Here is a 16,815-nt window from a genome sequence, read left to right on the forward strand (position 1 = left end):
AAAGCACACATATGCCAAGAGCTTGCACTGTTCCCCTTTTACAGTCATTGGGCTCATTGCAACAAGGAATAAGAATAGCTTTCCATTGATGAAAACTGGTGAGGTTTCTGGTTTTATTTGTTCTACACTCCAGTGAAATTTTTTCAGCCTACATGCACTGCAGCTTTGCCCTTCAAAAGTGAAAAGAAGGCATACCTGTGCACCATTCTGTAGTGATACCTATAGATCTTTAGGTCTTACAGTTCCATTAGCGTTTGCTTTAGTGCTGTAAAACTCAAGATCAGTAAAGATCCAGTCTTCTAAGTATTTTCCTTATTTGTTTAGAAAGGAGGAAATTAGAAGAGGCAGGGGAGTTTTATGCACATTGACATCCCCCAACATTTCAGGCAGCAGAACTAACTAGTCATAATTTATTCAAAGATCAAGCTGATAGGCTTCAGCCCACCTCCTCTTCTCTCATCCTTGCCACCATTCTTTTCAAAATCAAAATCTAAAGAGAAAACCACAAGAAAAGATAAGAAGGATGAAGAGCATTTCCACAGTGCCATGTGCACTCCAGAGTTGTAATATTTCTTCCAATGCCTCGAGTCAGAGGTTATAATACCTCATTTTCTTCATGCCAACCAAAACATTTTAAAGAAAGCCTTTACTCTGACTTTGACATCCCTCCTGTGTGGATGATCAAAGCTTTACAGCCCAGAACTGACATAACTTCACTGATCCTGAGCAATGTGTGAATTGCAGAATCATGGCCTTGAAAACTGAAAATCTGGGGTGTGCCCACAGAGCATGCCAATACATTAGGTTTTCTAATTTGTTAAGCATTTGGCAAAACAAGCACTGGATCAGAGGTATCCCAGAAGAAAGGAAGTCTTGTGTCTGTTCTCAGTTCAGGTTAGTCAGAATAATCAGATATCCCCCATGGCACCGCTTGAATTTAAGCAGAAAGGCATAACACTGCCAATAAAACATGCACATAGGCACAAATCACCTACAGCTTCAAGCAACCACTCATCAGAAAACCACAATTTCAGTTTTGTGAAAGTTTCCACTCAAGCCTCTTTCTCCATGGGCATGGATACGGTATTACCATTAGCAGTTCATCTAACTGTAGATCTTAAAGGAGGCAGAGAAGGTGAATTTTGGCTGTGGTTCCCTCAGCATTTCTTTTGGAAGAGTGCTAATGGTGGAAGTCACTGCCCTCTCTGTCCCCATGTTCACTCCTCCCACTGTCCCCATAAGTTGTGGTGAGCTAGGACCAGGATGAACCCACATTGTTTGCCAGCAAAGGAGGTGTTCATGAAACAAACCCTTGAGGAACTGGAGCTATGGCTCGAGGATATGGCTCTCTGGCAGAAATATCAATTTGAGCTACACTGCCCCTTCTCCCTGATGGCCAGACTGGATCTTTTCCAGTGTCATGCCACCTTCTTCATAGCAACCACACCCAAGTTTGCAACATCATGTGCTGAACTCAATCAATGAACCAATCCAGGCTATAAGTAACCCGGGGAAGGAGAGGAGTAAGGGTATTTTAAAACTGGAACTAGAGCCTGTTCACTGATCCAGGTCACGACCTGACCCCAAGGCAGCTGTGCCTGCACATGTGTTGGGAAACAGGCAAGGAATCAGTGAGCAAGGCTGGACAAGAACATCCTGCAGTCACATCTGCCACTGAGAAAATGGTACATGCAACAGTATCACCCATGTCTGGTGTTAAAAGGTGGAGCTGAGTTAGTACAACTTGGAAGAATTTATGCATTTTTTGTCTCTGTGAGCTCTTTTCTTTGAAGCAAAAACACATGAGCTCCCCTGGTAGGAATGACAATGCTTTTAAGCTGCATGGGGTTACCTAAATCTCCAAACTCCTCCCTCCTTCATCCCCTAAAAAAGCATTGTACTTATGAGGTAAAAGACAGTGCCAATATACAACTTGCTTTTCAAAACCAGACAAAAATTACAGTAAGTTTCAAAACTTACTCCTCCAATATGAACTTAGCCATACTAAAGACAGCATTTTTCTACTGTTTTCTTTTTTATGTGCAACCTCTCTATTACAACTGTTTGTGATTAATACATGCTATTAAAAACAGAGGGTGTGCAATAGAGCCAATCTCAGTATTATGGAAGAAGCCATTGTCATGCACAGTCCAGCAAGCTGCCCTGTTTAAAACTGCTGCACAGATGAAAACATTTGCTGTGCAAAGAACATTCACTGTGTGTCAATGTACCTTCATTCCTCTTTGTTTTCTCTGCTTGTTAACAGCAGCAAAAAAAGCATTGCCTCCTCATGAAGGCAGCCTTTGAAAATCTTCAGCTGAAAATTGATCTTTATCAAGCCATCCGACAAAAAAGGAATCTAGCTGTTGGCAGACACAACAGCTGAAGTTAGAGAGCAACAGTCACACTGCGCATCGATCACTAGAGATTCAGAGACAAGACTGAAGCCTTATCAGTTGACCTAACCCTGTCTCTCGTTTTCCTCCTCTCCTGCCTGTTTACCCATTACACCTCACCACTCATCCAGGACCTTGTGTCTAAGGCCATTTTTACTTGCTGCACCTATACCCATACTAAGCTATGAAATATTCTGCAGCAATCTCCTTGCAGAAGTTTTGCTTGCTATAACCATCCTGGCCAAAGACCCCCTGCTCTGTACAATATACACACATTAATGTTATTCTTTCCCCTGGGTAAGACTGAGGAGCTCAGAAGAATATGACAGTTTGAAAAGGCACAACCTCTCTCCAGAAGAGCAGTATCAGTCAAGCTTTGCAGATATCACATGGGAGTATCTCATCCAATTTTAAATTTGAAACTGTTAATTTGTGAATGGAACTCTACATACCACAGAGTAACAGGGAGAGCCCATGCTTTTCTTCATCTGTTTTGAAAACTTAATTTAAACTGATTGCTTTTTGAACAGCATAAACTGCAAGATGCCCAAGGATTCAAATACAGGCATATATTTTTTATTTCTTTGACTGGGTTAATTTCCCCTCTTTCCCATCTAAAGCTCCACAGTAAATCCCCATGGGTCAGTTACTATAACTACTTTACATTGCTGAATTCTGTTAGCAATCTGCTCATCATTCCTGCAGATGTTTCTGCTTTTAGGCTTCTTGGAACTACAAGGGACTCATTCCTTTGAATAAACATATGCCCTTTGTAGGCTGCAGATGTACCAGGAAGAACACTGTCCTCTACAACAAGCAGACACCTCACCTTCTTCTTTGGTAAAAGCAAGATGTTGCTTTTCAGAGAAAACAAGTGGGAAGCAAGCAATCTGAACCTTTTCCCCCTGTTCTAAGAAATTTCTGAAAAGAGAGTGCTACATGCACCCTATATGCCCTGGGACTGGACAATGCAATTTTTGGAGGCAAACGCCCCAGCACACAGGCACACAGAACTCTCAGGCAGATGGACTGGAGAGGTCAGGTCCTGCAAGCAGAGAGCAAACATTCACATGCAAGGACCATGCCTTTCAACAGAAATGTGATGAAAGCCTTATACCATCTCATGATTAAATTTTACACAGTTGTTAATGAAGCAGAAGGTTCTTCTACTCACCTCAGTAACATCCATGACCTTGATGGCCGCCAGCTGACCCGTTTTGACATGGCGACCCTGGTAAGGGAGAGAGAGAGAGAACAGTCAGCACCAGCATCTCACCCATCCCTTCAGCTTACACAGAGCAAAACACTTGGACAAGAGTTACAGTCACTGGGTTTTCCCCAGCAATGACACTTCCCTTCTGATACTTCCTAGGAAATACCACAAAACCTCTAGATAGCTAAAACAACAATAACAAATATAAAGTGTTCCTCTTCAAATTTTAGCACCCATGTTTTTTTCTCCACATTAAAATGATTATCAAGTACAAACGGGTTATATTCACAGCTTCCCTTCTGTTTACTTTAGCAAAGCTCACTGTCAGTAATGATAGCTTATTATGATGCCAGAATAAATTCCACGTGTTGCATGTTTTATTTAGGTTCATACTAGGTATGAACCAATACCTAGTACCTCGGTGATATATTACATGCATTACCTAGTAAGCATGGTTAGCCCATGATTAGGGCTTAGGACATTTCTCACTGGTTTGGTCTTTCCAAGTAAAAAACGTGGGGTTTCTGCAAGGGATGCATCAGACCTGCAAGAGCTCTCTGCCTGTCTCAAAAGGGCCAGACAAGAACAAGACGTCATCTCCCTTCAGCTGCGCCACGGTACAGGAACAGTTTCTCAGTACAGCTGGAGCTGAGTTAAAAGATCCCAGCTCCTGCAGCAGGGAGCTCCTACCCTTCCTTCCTCTGCCTCCTTCCAGCCTCCTGTCACATATTCCTCCCAGGAGCACTGAGCTCCTTCTGGCACTCATTGTATCATGTGATAAGCTGATTGAGATCACTAAAATGGCAGAAAGTTAACACAGAAAAAGCAAACTGTGGGGTGGGGCAGGGGATTGCAGTCCAGGAAATTAAACTGGTTTGTTCTGCAGTGAAAACAGAGCTGGAGCCAGCAGGATGCAGATCACAGGGCTGGGAGGCAAGCTGCATGGCAGGCCCCTCCAGCCCTGGTGGGCTGTAACTTGCCTCAGCTGACTTCTAACAAAAGCCTTTTTCTCTCCAGTGTATGCTTACATGAGGTAGAGACATCAATTAGCTGTTGTGTACTTTTTTTCCCTAAACAAGCACTTAGAAATTGTCCCAATATTGGTATTTTCCAGCTCTCCACTGTTACACTCAGCAGTGTTAACACCCAGCAGTCTATCCTAAACCAGTCAAACAGCCCAGGCTCCCAACCACTTTCCCAAGCACCATCTCCAAATGTTCTTATCTGCATCAGTCAAGCTCTCTAGCAACAGGTATGCCCATTAAATGTCATCACTTTAATCACAAATAACAATAAGAACACAATTGAACATTTAACTGAAGTCACAGTTCCTTTATTTCTCTCCCCACCAATTTCTGAGTTTCCTAGGCAGAAACCTACATGATGGACATGAATAGTGTATTTTTTGCCTGGACTAACATTAACCTCTTTACAGGGTCTTTTGAGACTGGCACCCCAGAACTGAAGCACCCCAAACCACTAGTCTCTTTAGAGAAATCCTGATCCCTTCACACCTTATGATGCCCTCCATGGAGGTAATGGCCAGGCATTGTTGGTGCATTCAAAAGGACGAAATGCTGCAGAATTCACTGCCTTCTTCCACAACTCTTCTTGTGCTTCACTCTCCCCCTTACTAACCAATCCACGTGCTTTCTATAAATACATTACTGTGCTCAGGCTTTGCTTGCTCTGTAAACTGGCTTTACCACAGGCATTTCTTTTTACAGCTTGGTCTCAAGCTGGTTTTGATTTTGAAATAAAGTTAGGGGTCGTAACGTGCGCAGTAGCCAACACTGACCTCACCTTGACCTTACTACTTCTTGAACCAAAGTCTTTCAGCGAGCCCAGGAGATTTCCAACTCCAATTTCCCACCCTGGATGTCTGCCTAATGACAAAAGCCTGTGGTCTTCTCCTCAAGACTTACCATCCACAAGGAAGGAGGGGAAAATGGCTTACACTGAGGTGGAAAAATGCCTGCTCTCAGCTCTGCCCCCATTTTCCACAGCTTTGTGGAAGGAATTTGAAAGCCCAAGGACATGGGAAGTACAGTTTTAGGTACAAAAAGAATATGCTAAAGATAACAGAAACAAAGACATCTCTGAAGAAAAACCCTCACAACACTAAGGAGGTCTGAAGAGAGAAACTTTTTTTAAAAAGCGGTGAAATACAGTTCCCCATTCACTGTGCAGCAAAGTGGAGGTGCTAAAATGGTGGCAGAATACACTCAAGCAGAAAATGTGGCATACAGAAGAGCAAAGTAGCAGCACAGGATGCCATTTTCATGGGATTTTTACTCTATTTGTCTTTTTAAATCTACTAACTACTGGTGGGCTTGCTATTTCCAGAAAGACACCTAAAATTTCCCAGTACTCGACTTCACAGCTTTTCTGAAGTCAGTGTTCCTCCCTGTGAGACTGGCCCACTCAGGATGACTAATGTGCACCAGCCCTGCCACATTTCCCCTGCAGCTTTACGGGATCCTGCTGGTGCCTCCACGAGTGTCCCTGTGCAATCTGGGGCCAGCTACAGCAGAACACAGCCACTGCTCATGTTTCACTTTGCTGCTTCTGGGAGGGGAAAAGCTTCTACATAACCCTCCTAAGGGACTGGAAGCAAGGGAACTGCAGAGTGTGGGAAGTGTGGTCTGCTCAGTATCCCAGACCAAATTTAAACCCTGGTCACTTCAGAATATTGTTTAAAATTACTCCAAATACCCTTTTCATAATGTATGGAGCACTCATATTCTAAAAATCTGCAACATATGGGGAGGAGGAGGGATGGCCTGCATGACATTAATTTATATGAGAGAGGTAAAAAAGACATTTGAAGCCACATTCTTTTCATTAAAAATATTTTCAGAGGGCGGGAAAAAACAAACACCACAAGCACAGCATATAAGCATGAGCAGAGTATTTGTTTGTTTGTTTATTTGCTTAACAGCTCTGCTCAAGAACAGACCTGTCAAACTATTAGCATGCTGGTATAATTTTGCTTGCAACATGAAATGGCTAAGCATTCCGATTTTGGAAACCAATCGTCAGATTTTCACGGCCAGCTTTTGCTTTGGAAAAATTTGTCAATGTTAAAGAGAGTAATAATAAAATTGCAATGTGGTTGAATGTGAAGAAAGAACTACAGAAATCATAGATGGGAGAAACCCTCTGAACTCAATCTCCTGGGATTAAAATTTATTTAAATTCTGCTCACAGGGCACTTTACAAAGGCAGTAACCATCAAGGCTCCATCCAGACACAACATCTCAGCAACACCTCTCCACTGGGATAGCATTTTTCATGTAGAATGAAGCCTCTGCTTTAGTGCAGTGTGGACACATGGCCCCTCAGGGCATCCAGGCATCCCCATCCCCATGGCAAGGCAGAGCTTCTTGCAGCTTTGTTTCTCCAGGCAAATTGTTAGCAATTACCATTCAGATATCTGAAAAGCTCTGCAATATTGCAAAATGCAACCCATGCTAACTGAAAACAGCAGGTTCTTAAAATATTGCTAGGTGCCAAATATCAGAGGCTGAGGATCACAAGGTACTGTCCCACAGCCAGAACGCTGTGTGGATATGAAACGTGCAATGAAGACAACAGCAACTTAGAAGGATCTTGCTAAGCATAAGGTGACAGTCTCCAGAGCCAACACAAAACCTGTGCAGAGGTTTCTTCAAGCAATGGCACAGCAACAGGTAGAAAAGGCTCCCTCCTCCTGGGAGTGAGAGTTTGCCTCTTACTGGGTTTCAGCATGGGAACCACAAGGAAACATCAGCACTGTCAGCTTGTCCCCATGGAAATGAGCCTGCCAACACATTCCCTTCATTTAGACCACATTAAGATTTTATTCACCAAAATTTCTGAGCTACTTCTTGTTTCTTACACATTCTCCCCACTTTTCTCTCCCTCATTTCACGGCTCTATTCATATTAAAGCACTTGGTTTATCCTCCCAAGGAAGCAGCCTAAGAATATTTTTAAGAGTGCTACTTGTACCGCTGCATTTTTAAATGGCCTGTTGGGATGATCAAGCCAATGGAATTGAGATTGCCAACCTCAAATCTTGTCCTCTTTCTTCTCATGCAGATGACTGCAAGTTCATACACATAGAGCTGTAGTTCTTCTCATCAACACAGCAATACTGCAGCATTTAACTGGATCTTAAACTGAATCCACTACTTAAGCACATTCCTAGTCATGTCTGATAGCAATATGGTGTTTATTTCTCATCTCAGTGGGCTTTATGCATGTTGAAAAGCAGAGGGGCAAGGGGAATCCGTGGCAGACTGCCAAGATCTGCAGAACATAATAAATTTCAAGTCTTCCCACACCCTCCAAGTCAGTTAATACACCTACTTCTTGCCTCTTTCTTACTTTGCACACGTTATTACTGTAAAATTTTTAGTTTAGAGAAGTTCATAGGCAAGTGGTGTTATGTGCTGTTTTTCATGGTGCTCTTTTTCTCTTGTGCCTTAATGTTGTCAAAGAACTATGCAAATTAAGTGCAAAAGAAATTCCATCAGTTACTTTACCTCTTTTCCCCACCCTACCTTCCCCAGTTACCCAAGATATTTATGTCACAGCAACGTATTCTCCTACTAACACAGTTTCAGACCTGTGGATTAATGTGCCTCTGGGAGGCTGTTCCTGCAAGCCTGCTCCCCAGCTAAATGGCATGGAAGCAGCATGTGGGACAACATCACACATTAAGGAAGGAATGCACCATTTGTGACTCATTACTTGCAAGTTTGGATTATCCTGTGCCCTGTAGACAATTAAGTCTTTGGTAAACTTCTCCCGGCTCCCAGTACTCTATGCTGACAGTTGCAGAAAGAAGAGGAATTGATCTGCAAAAAACAAACGAACTACTAATCCAATTTCAGTTGCCACACTGCACACAGAAGCAGCAGATTTAGACATGCCATCAAGTGAAAATACCACAGCACCACCTCTTAGCACTGAGGGCTGTACAATGCCCCGATGGCAAACGTAACTTTCCATTTCACTTCTCATTCAGTTGATTCTTAACTCCTACCAGCCTGAGGCCACAGGCCATGAAGCAATACTCTGTTATTGGGTTGCACGCCCCAGTGCAATAAATGATAACTTATTATTCCAAGGCATGTTTACCATCAGCTCTTTCTGTCACTTGGCAACATATAAAGTTGTAGACTGATCAACTTTGCATTGTGAAAACTTGGACTCTACATGGCATTTTTTTTCCACCCCCTGAAAAGATCAGGTCTACCCTGTGAAAAGCATTGGGAGTAGTGCTTGTGGAGGAAACAGAACATATTTTTGACAGGCAAAAAGACAGAATGGCACAAAGTGAAAACAATCTCCCTGGTCAAAACCAAAAACTTAAATAATAAATAAAGAAGTGTTCTTAAGCAAAAAATCTACCTAACTACATTTGCAGCCAAAATTATGCTATTTCTACTGATATAGCATTCTAATAATCATATGCTCCAGCAAAGGAGATGAACTTGTAAACAAAAAGGATAATGTTTATCTGGCATGAAAAGTACTTCCAGAATAAAATCGAGCAAAAAAAAACTGAGTGCAAAAACAAGGAAAATCACTGCAGAAATACACAAGAAGAAGTCATCCCGTTAGATGATTTCTAAACCCAAACCAACCAGAGCTGTTAAAGACTGTCACTGTTGAAGTCAAAGACAGGACAGAGCTCTTGTGTTTTCCTTCTGTCTAAATCTTGACATCAAATGCCTGGAAAGCAAAACAGAAAATAACATGCTCTCTATCCTGCTTTTGATATCCACAGGCTCACTGGCTGCCTATTGAAGAAATAATAATGACAATTTACTCATGCATAGTACTGCATTCTGTGAAATAATGCACAGAAAGATACACAGTTATTATCGGTTTTGTTCTTCTGAGTAGAGAGTGAAAAGATGTTTCCCACTAGGAAGAAAAAAAGAGAGTTCTATTCACTGATTTTTTACTTTGATTCCTAGTTTTGTGGTAGCTTTCCAACTGTGAAAGATGCTGGATATACATTATCAGAGGCATTTCCTTCTCCTAAACAGCTCATTGCCTAAATAGGAAGAAAAGAAAGGGGAGGGGGGAGAAAGGATGGTGGGAAAAGCATGGCAGAAAGCCACAATCTAACTTTCCCAGGATAACAACAGGTCAACTGCAGAGCTCAGTCAGAAGGCTGCTCTGCTGGCTCCTAGCACACTGCCCTGCAGCCCACCCCCCTCGTCACACCCACCAGCAGGAGATGTTTTGGTCTGATGGGAGAAGACAGAAAGAGAACTGCAAAGGCAGGCAGCTCTCTTGACAATTCACCTGGAAAACAACACCGATTCCCCAAGGAGCTTTGAAAGATTTGCCTGAGGCCTGACGTTCATGCAGGTTTCAGCTCACAGCCACTGAAACACTTCACCTGGCAATAGATTAAAAAAAGATAGCAAGAGAGGGGATGTTGCAGGGGAAAGGGGAGGGTAAGAGGAGTGCAGCTGTGCAGTTTAAGACTATGGATGGTCCTTTGTTAATCCAGTCATGTCAACTGCAGTCCATTCAGCCAAGTGGGATCCCTTCAAGACTGCTCATTTCCTGGCTAGAACACAGAAATGGCACAGAACATTCCCTTACCAAGTGAAGGCTTCAGACTTCCCTGTTTTTCATTCCTCAAATATCAAGCAGGAAAGGCTGACCAACAGGGGCCTGCTGGCAACACTGGCAGCAAGGCCACCACGCGTTTTCACACAAGGCCACAAAAGCTTCACACACTTTTTGGAAGATAGGCTGTGCTGAGCGCTGCCCCTCTGCCAGACACCCCAGTCATCAGCTGGGCACTGCATCAAGCCCTGCTGCTCTGCAGGTGACCACCACAGCTTCCTGCACCACACCAGATGCTGCTTCTAAAGGGACATTGAGCTTACTGGCTTGAGACCCCACCCTGGACGATACGGTCTTCAGGAGCCATCCTTGCAGTCATCATCCCATTCTTCCAGTCACCACCATGCTGTGTCCAGATTTAGTGATCTTTATTGAAACCACCACCACTCATATTCTCTTAGAATAGAGTCTGCACCATCAGCTGCCCAAAAAGAGGATTTTATTAATCCTTGTATTTTTTTTCTGGTTTTAAACCTTCCTAGATGATTTAGTTAGCACACTACTGAAAAACACAAAAAAATCCCCAACTAACAAGAACAAAAGAAAATAATTAAATCAGAATAGAGGCATACCTCCCACGTGGACACAGTTGGCTTAGAGCACATTTGGCTTCCTTTGGAAACATCAGCTAAAATCAGCTGGCCCCCATTCAAACCAGTTCTTCACCCTACCTTAAAGGCTTTACCAGTCACTAAACACACCCCTCCTAACACCAGTTTGTCTCTCTGGATGCCCTGCAATGGTCTCTTTTACGTAGAACAACTTCTTTCTGGCAACTATAATTAAAAATGAGCCAGATGGAGAACATCAAGAAAATCATTTAGATCAAAATTATAAAACATGTACTTGTAGACACAAAATTACATGGTCTGTTAATGCAGACTGCTGCTGATTTCTCATCTTACACCCTGACAGGCACTTTCACCACAAAACGCTCTCCATGGAGTCTTGGCCATTGCCTGAAGGAGCATCAGGCCCAGTTTGGTGGCATGGCCAGCAAGTCCCTGCAACAGGGACTGTGTTACTCAGGCTGAAGGGAACCACCACAAGTGACTAGAGCAAGCCCTGTGCCTGCCACATGGCACCAGAACCACCCAGTGTCACTTCAGAGGCATCCAGCACCACACCGGGTTCCTACCCCAGACCAAGCAGGGCCCTAAGTGACCTACCAAGGTCCCCACTTGGGTGGACAGGGGCTTTAAAACAATGCAGGTGCTTCTGCAGCTGAGAGAGATGGCAGATAAGGGGCAGAGTTTCTCCATCCCTTCTGCAGAGTGACATCAAAATAAGCCTGGATGAGGAAAGCCTGGGGCTGCCTCTCTTTGTTTGACTGCTTTTTAAATGAATTCATATTGACATGTAATCATCACCCTAGATGAGCAGAGCTTTCCAGCTGAAAGGAGCAAGTGACACCTTTTGACCAAGGCCCTCTGCATACCCAGGCAAGTCTGCGCCCATTTCACTTTGTGCACACTCACCAACCTGCAGAGAAACCACCTCTTTGCTGGGCACACCCCTTCAGAAAGAGAGGGTGAGATGTCCTCAACAATTATAAATATTTAGGCACTGAGTACACAGAAGTGGCACAAAATATGTACTTTTCCTTGGAGAAAGAAAAACTAATAATCAAACCCTTGCTAGTCCCTGCCCCTCCAAGCACCACCGCTGTTGCAAGCAGCCTGCACTCTGGTGAGGCATTGTCAGAGGTCGTACACCATGACACAAGGAGAAATAAGCCCACACACACCCTAGCAGCCTTGCTGCATTCCATCCACTGCCAAAAGAGACCCGCTGCAAGAAATGGGTGACAGCCATTGCCAGGCAGGGAGAGGTCAGTGTCCCTCCCTGGGCAGCATCCAGCAGTCACAGACAGCAAGTGTCCAGCTGTGCTGCTCCAGGTCCTGCTGCCTGAGGCACCATCCTGAAATGCCCAGCAGCCTCCTGGAGAGCAACAAGGAGGGGTAATAAATGGAAATCAACTTTTTTTTTTTTTATTTCAAGAGTGCTAAATGGATGGGCAATTGTTTTGGAAGGCACAAACCTCACTGTAAATGCAAAAGATAGTGGGAAGGGAAAAGGGGGAACTATTGCCTTTGCTGATTTTTATTTCACTTTTTACTATGTTTTTGGGGTTGCTGTTGCACAGAGGAGCCCAACATGCAATGCCCTGTACAGGTGTCCCCATCAAGAGTGCCACCTTTTGTCTAGCTGCATCCAAGATGCTAACAAACACACTACATGGAGAGGAGCTGCTAGCTTCATATTAATGAGAGGCAAGGGGATGGGGAACTATTTCCATGTAGACCATCCCAGCAGAACAATACAGCTGAGCAGAGCAAGGAAATCAGGCTGTGTAATGAATGTTATTTCAACATGGTTGAAATGAGAGATTTCATATTGGCAGCCTTAAAAAAAAAAATCCAGAACATTAGCATTAAAGAAGGAAAGTTAATGAACTCTTAAATGTACTTTTATACATACATATATATGTATGTATGTATAGTAAATTCAACTGTTAATACTTCTCCAGTGCTGTCCCACTCAACAAAAAGGGCTGGAATTGCATGGTTTTAACGTTTTCGCTTTTCCTACTGAGGGGAGACACTTTTCCTACTGAGGGGAGACAACATCAAGAGTTGTGGGTCCATTCCAACTCAGGATGGATATTCTATTATCCGATTCTCTTTCCCTTAGCCATTACAAACACCATCAGTGCCAGTTTTCATTACATCTCCTTGCCACTATGGATTAGGAAGCCAGAATTTGCCAGGTAGAAACTGCTGAAACTAAACTACACCTTGTAGAGCACAAGGTATGCTGCAGGAGGACTAAAGTAAGAAGCATTCTTGAAAAGAATGGGGACCATGCCTTATACTGTAATCCCATATGTAAGAACAAATTCAGAAATATTTTACCAAGATGCTTACAAGCAACATTTGGCCTAAAGTTTTATGTTTTAATTAAATAAGGATTCACACCAGGAGACTATTTCCAGCATTTTTATCTTCTGATAACCTGCCAAGTACATCTGTGATCCTAAAGGGGAAAAAAAATCCAAACCACCTTGTCCTTGAGAAACTGGCTGGTGGCCAGTGAGCGATCTGTAAACAGCTTTGTGTCCACACAACTATTTTCAAATAGGCAGTATTTTCAGACCTCAAACTATTTCTGCTTTGTCAGCAGGAGTTTGACTCAGAAATTCAAGCCTGTACAACCCTTTCTATACCAGAGTCAGTAACAACACCTCCCCAGTCTCAGCAATTACAAAGCCATTTATTTATTTCTCTATTTATTTATTTATTTATTTAGCAAAAGACTGACCAAAATAAATGCCATTTCCTCTCTGTTGCTACCTGGGTAGTATGTAAGTTGCATTCCCAAAGTCTGTGGCCAACATGATTATTATGTGAAAGGGCCAGAGGACAGAAAAGCCATTATGCAACACATTCAGCTCACAGGTTAATCCACTGAAAAGAACAGCATTAAGGAAATGGAGGCTCTGTGTTCTCCAATAATGATTTTTTACCAAGTACTCAAGAACACACCAAGTGCCTCACAAAAACTAGTCAAAACACGTTCACCACTCTTAAATAACACACTCCAGGCTTCCACAGACCAAGCTGTGGCAAACAAAAAGAGAAAGAAATTCTTTGGGAGAACTTGCACAGCAAGGCTGCAGTACTGCTGCCACTGCAGCTGGTCCTTACCTGCCTTGCTGTGAACTCAGGGTACAAATAAAACACAGATTAAGCAAAAGTTATTTTGGTGCAAAAGGCTTTGTTAGGTTTCTTTCTACAGAAGAGTCAGCAGATCAATACCTGGCTCTGAGCCTGGTGTCCCCAGCAGAATTTTGGGGGTTTTGGTGCTCTATTAGTCTACATGACAGCAGGCCTGCTAGTAATGGACAGAGTACACCTTTCTCAAAGGGAAAACAGGATGTCTGGGCAGCAGTTAACAGGGCTCATTGAAAGAGCCTTGATCTAGGTTTGAAAGTGGAAAGGGATAAAACCAGAGTCACTAGAGATAAGCCTGGGAGAACCATGCCAATGTTTGAGGGACAGTGTGCTACCAAGGTCCTTCAGTCTGCTGTCCTAGTGAAGGCAGCAGATGGAGGTTCGCATGACAGCAAAGATGGAATGGGTTACTGGTATTTTGGAAACCACAGAAGTGTTTGAGAATGGCCACACAAAAATCAGAGCTTTTTCCCATGAAAAGGTAGCAGAATCAACAGACCAACTAAAGTACATCTACATCAATGCACACAGCATGGGCAACAAACACAAGTAACTGGAAATTGTCACACAGCAGGAAAACTATTATAGAGTTGCCATCACAGAAACATGGTGCAATAACTCATACAATTGGAGAGCTGCAATGGATGGTTATAAACTGTTCAGAAGAGACAGGCAAGGAAGGAGAGGTGGTGGGGTAGCCCTGTGTGTTAGGGAGTGTTTTGACTGCCTTGAGTTTAATGATGGTGATGACAGGGTGGAGTGTTTATGGATAAGAATCAGAGGGAAGGCCTAGGCAGATATCCTGGTAGGAGTTATAGACCACCCAACCAGGATGAAGAGACGGATGAAATATTCTACAAGCAGCTGGAAGTCGTCTTGTTATCACTGCTCTTACTCTCATGGGGAACTTTAATTTAGCAGACATCCGCTGGAAATACAACACAGCAGAGAAGAAATAGTCCGGGTGGGTCTCAGAGAGTGTGGAAGATTGTAACTTCCCGGTGCTGCTGGCCAAAAGTGGGCAGCTAGGGAAGCTGCCCTGGCAGGACTGCTGTTTGTGAACAGAGAAGGACTGGAGGGTGATGTGATGGTTGGAGGACTCTTGAGCAAAGCAATCACAAAATGGTAACAAGTTTTCAGTTCTTGAACAAGTAAGGGGGAAGGCAGCAGAACTGCCACTTTGGCCTGTCTGAGAGACTGGCTGACAAAGTCCATTGCAAGGGTAGCCCCGATGGGCAAAGGGGTCCAGAAAGGTTGGATATTCTAGAAGAAGGAAATCTCAAAAGCACAGGAGCAGCCCATCCCCATGTGATGCAAGACAAGCTGGCAGGGAAAAGGGCCAGCCTGGCTGAATGAAGCACTTTGGGTGGAACCCAGAGAAGAAAGGAGTTTATGATCTTTGGAAGAAGGGGCAGGAAACACAGCAATGTGCCAAGAAGGCCAACAGCACCCTGGCCCATATCAGCAATAGAGTGGTTCACACCTCAAATCCTGCATTCTGTTCTGGGCCCCTCACTACAAGAAGGACATTGAGGTGCTGGAGTGTGCCCAGAGAAGGGCAACAGAGCTGGTGAAGGGTCTGAGGACCAGCTGGGAGAGCTGGGAGGTCTTTGCCTGGGGAAAAGGGCTCAGGGGAGACCTTATTGCTCCCTACAACCACCTGAGAAGAGGCTGTAGCAAGGTGGGGGTCAGTCCCTTCTCCTAAGCAAAAAAGCGACAAAACCAAAGGAAATGGAGTCGAATTGTGCCAGTGGAGGTTTAGATTGGATATTAGGGATTTCTTCACAGAATGAGTGGTTAGGCATTGGAACGGGATGCCCAGGGAAGTGGTGGATTCACCATCTGTGGAGGTATTCAAAAGAAATGCAGATGTGGCACTTGGGGACCTAATTTAGTGGTGGACTTGGCAGTGCTTGATTAATGACTGGACTTGGTCTTAAAAATCTTTTTCAACCTAAGCAATTCCATGATTTTAGTCCCCAACACACACACCTTCTGTAGCTGTAGGTAGGATATACACTGAAGAGTTTTTTTAGTATTTCTAGTAACAATTGCACTTTGGGAAAAATAAAAATCTCTTTTCTCATGACAGCACAACACACACAAAACTGTTATTCAGCTCATGATCAGCCAATCCTGCAAACCACAAGTCACTGCTCTGAACCACAACTGCCATTAGGTATAATATAAAAATTGCTAGTCAGAAAGGCCAAGCTTTTGGTTGAAAATCATTTGTTAAACTGGAACAAATAAGATAACTTACTCTTGCCCCAGACTGCAAAAGAGGAGCAAGGATCAAAATTCAGCTGAGGAGCATGACTCATACTTCTGTAGCCAGCTATAGCCAGGTAGTTTAGCCCAGCATCACTATCCATGAAATGTCTGTAATATTGCATTGTCACTGTTGCAGCTAGCCTGTAGTTGCCAAATAAATTTGGTCATATCAGACTCTCAAAACAAGTCCTCAGATGAGGCAGGGATAGGTTGGATTCAAACCTAAACAGAGACTTCACCCAATCACGTTCCATCCTAAGCTGCAGACATCTCACTGGTCAAAGAGCTGGGTAGTGTTTCAAGCAGACCAATCAGCAGTTTAAACCAGGTGTTTCAAACCCCCTATTTAAACTGGGTTTGAACAATAAAACTGGCCGTTGTCACATGGATCTCTGAGAGCGTGTCATCCCTGTCTCTGACCACCAACCCCAGGTAATACTGCACCACTTCTCAGGTGGCAAAGAGAAAGGAAGAACATTCCACCCACACGGGAAACAAAGTTGCCCCTCTGGCCCTGCAAACATCTTGGCAGCCATGCTCACATAAACAGAAGAGGCAGC

The 16,815-nt window shown here is 43.6% G+C and overlaps 1 protein-coding gene across 1 annotated transcript in view; it reads right to left on the reverse strand.

The window, feature by feature from the left end:
* The window catches only part of MAP4K4 (mitogen-activated protein kinase kinase kinase kinase 4), a 165,097-nt gene that overhangs the window by 82,876 nt on the left and 65,406 nt on the right, over window positions 1–16,815 (reverse strand). Inside the window, exon 3 of the mRNA XM_058019082.1 lies at window positions 3,571–3,627. Coding sequence (XP_057875065.1) covers window positions 3,571–3,627 — 57 coding nt within the window. The remainder of the gene's footprint in view (window positions 1–3,570; window positions 3,628–16,815) is intronic.

Source organism: Melospiza georgiana, chromosome 2 (genome assembly GCF_028018845.1).
Source record: "Melospiza georgiana isolate bMelGeo1 chromosome 2, bMelGeo1.pri, whole genome shotgun sequence".
NCBI classification, from domain to species: Eukaryota; Metazoa; Chordata; class Aves; order Passeriformes; family Passerellidae; genus Melospiza; species Melospiza georgiana.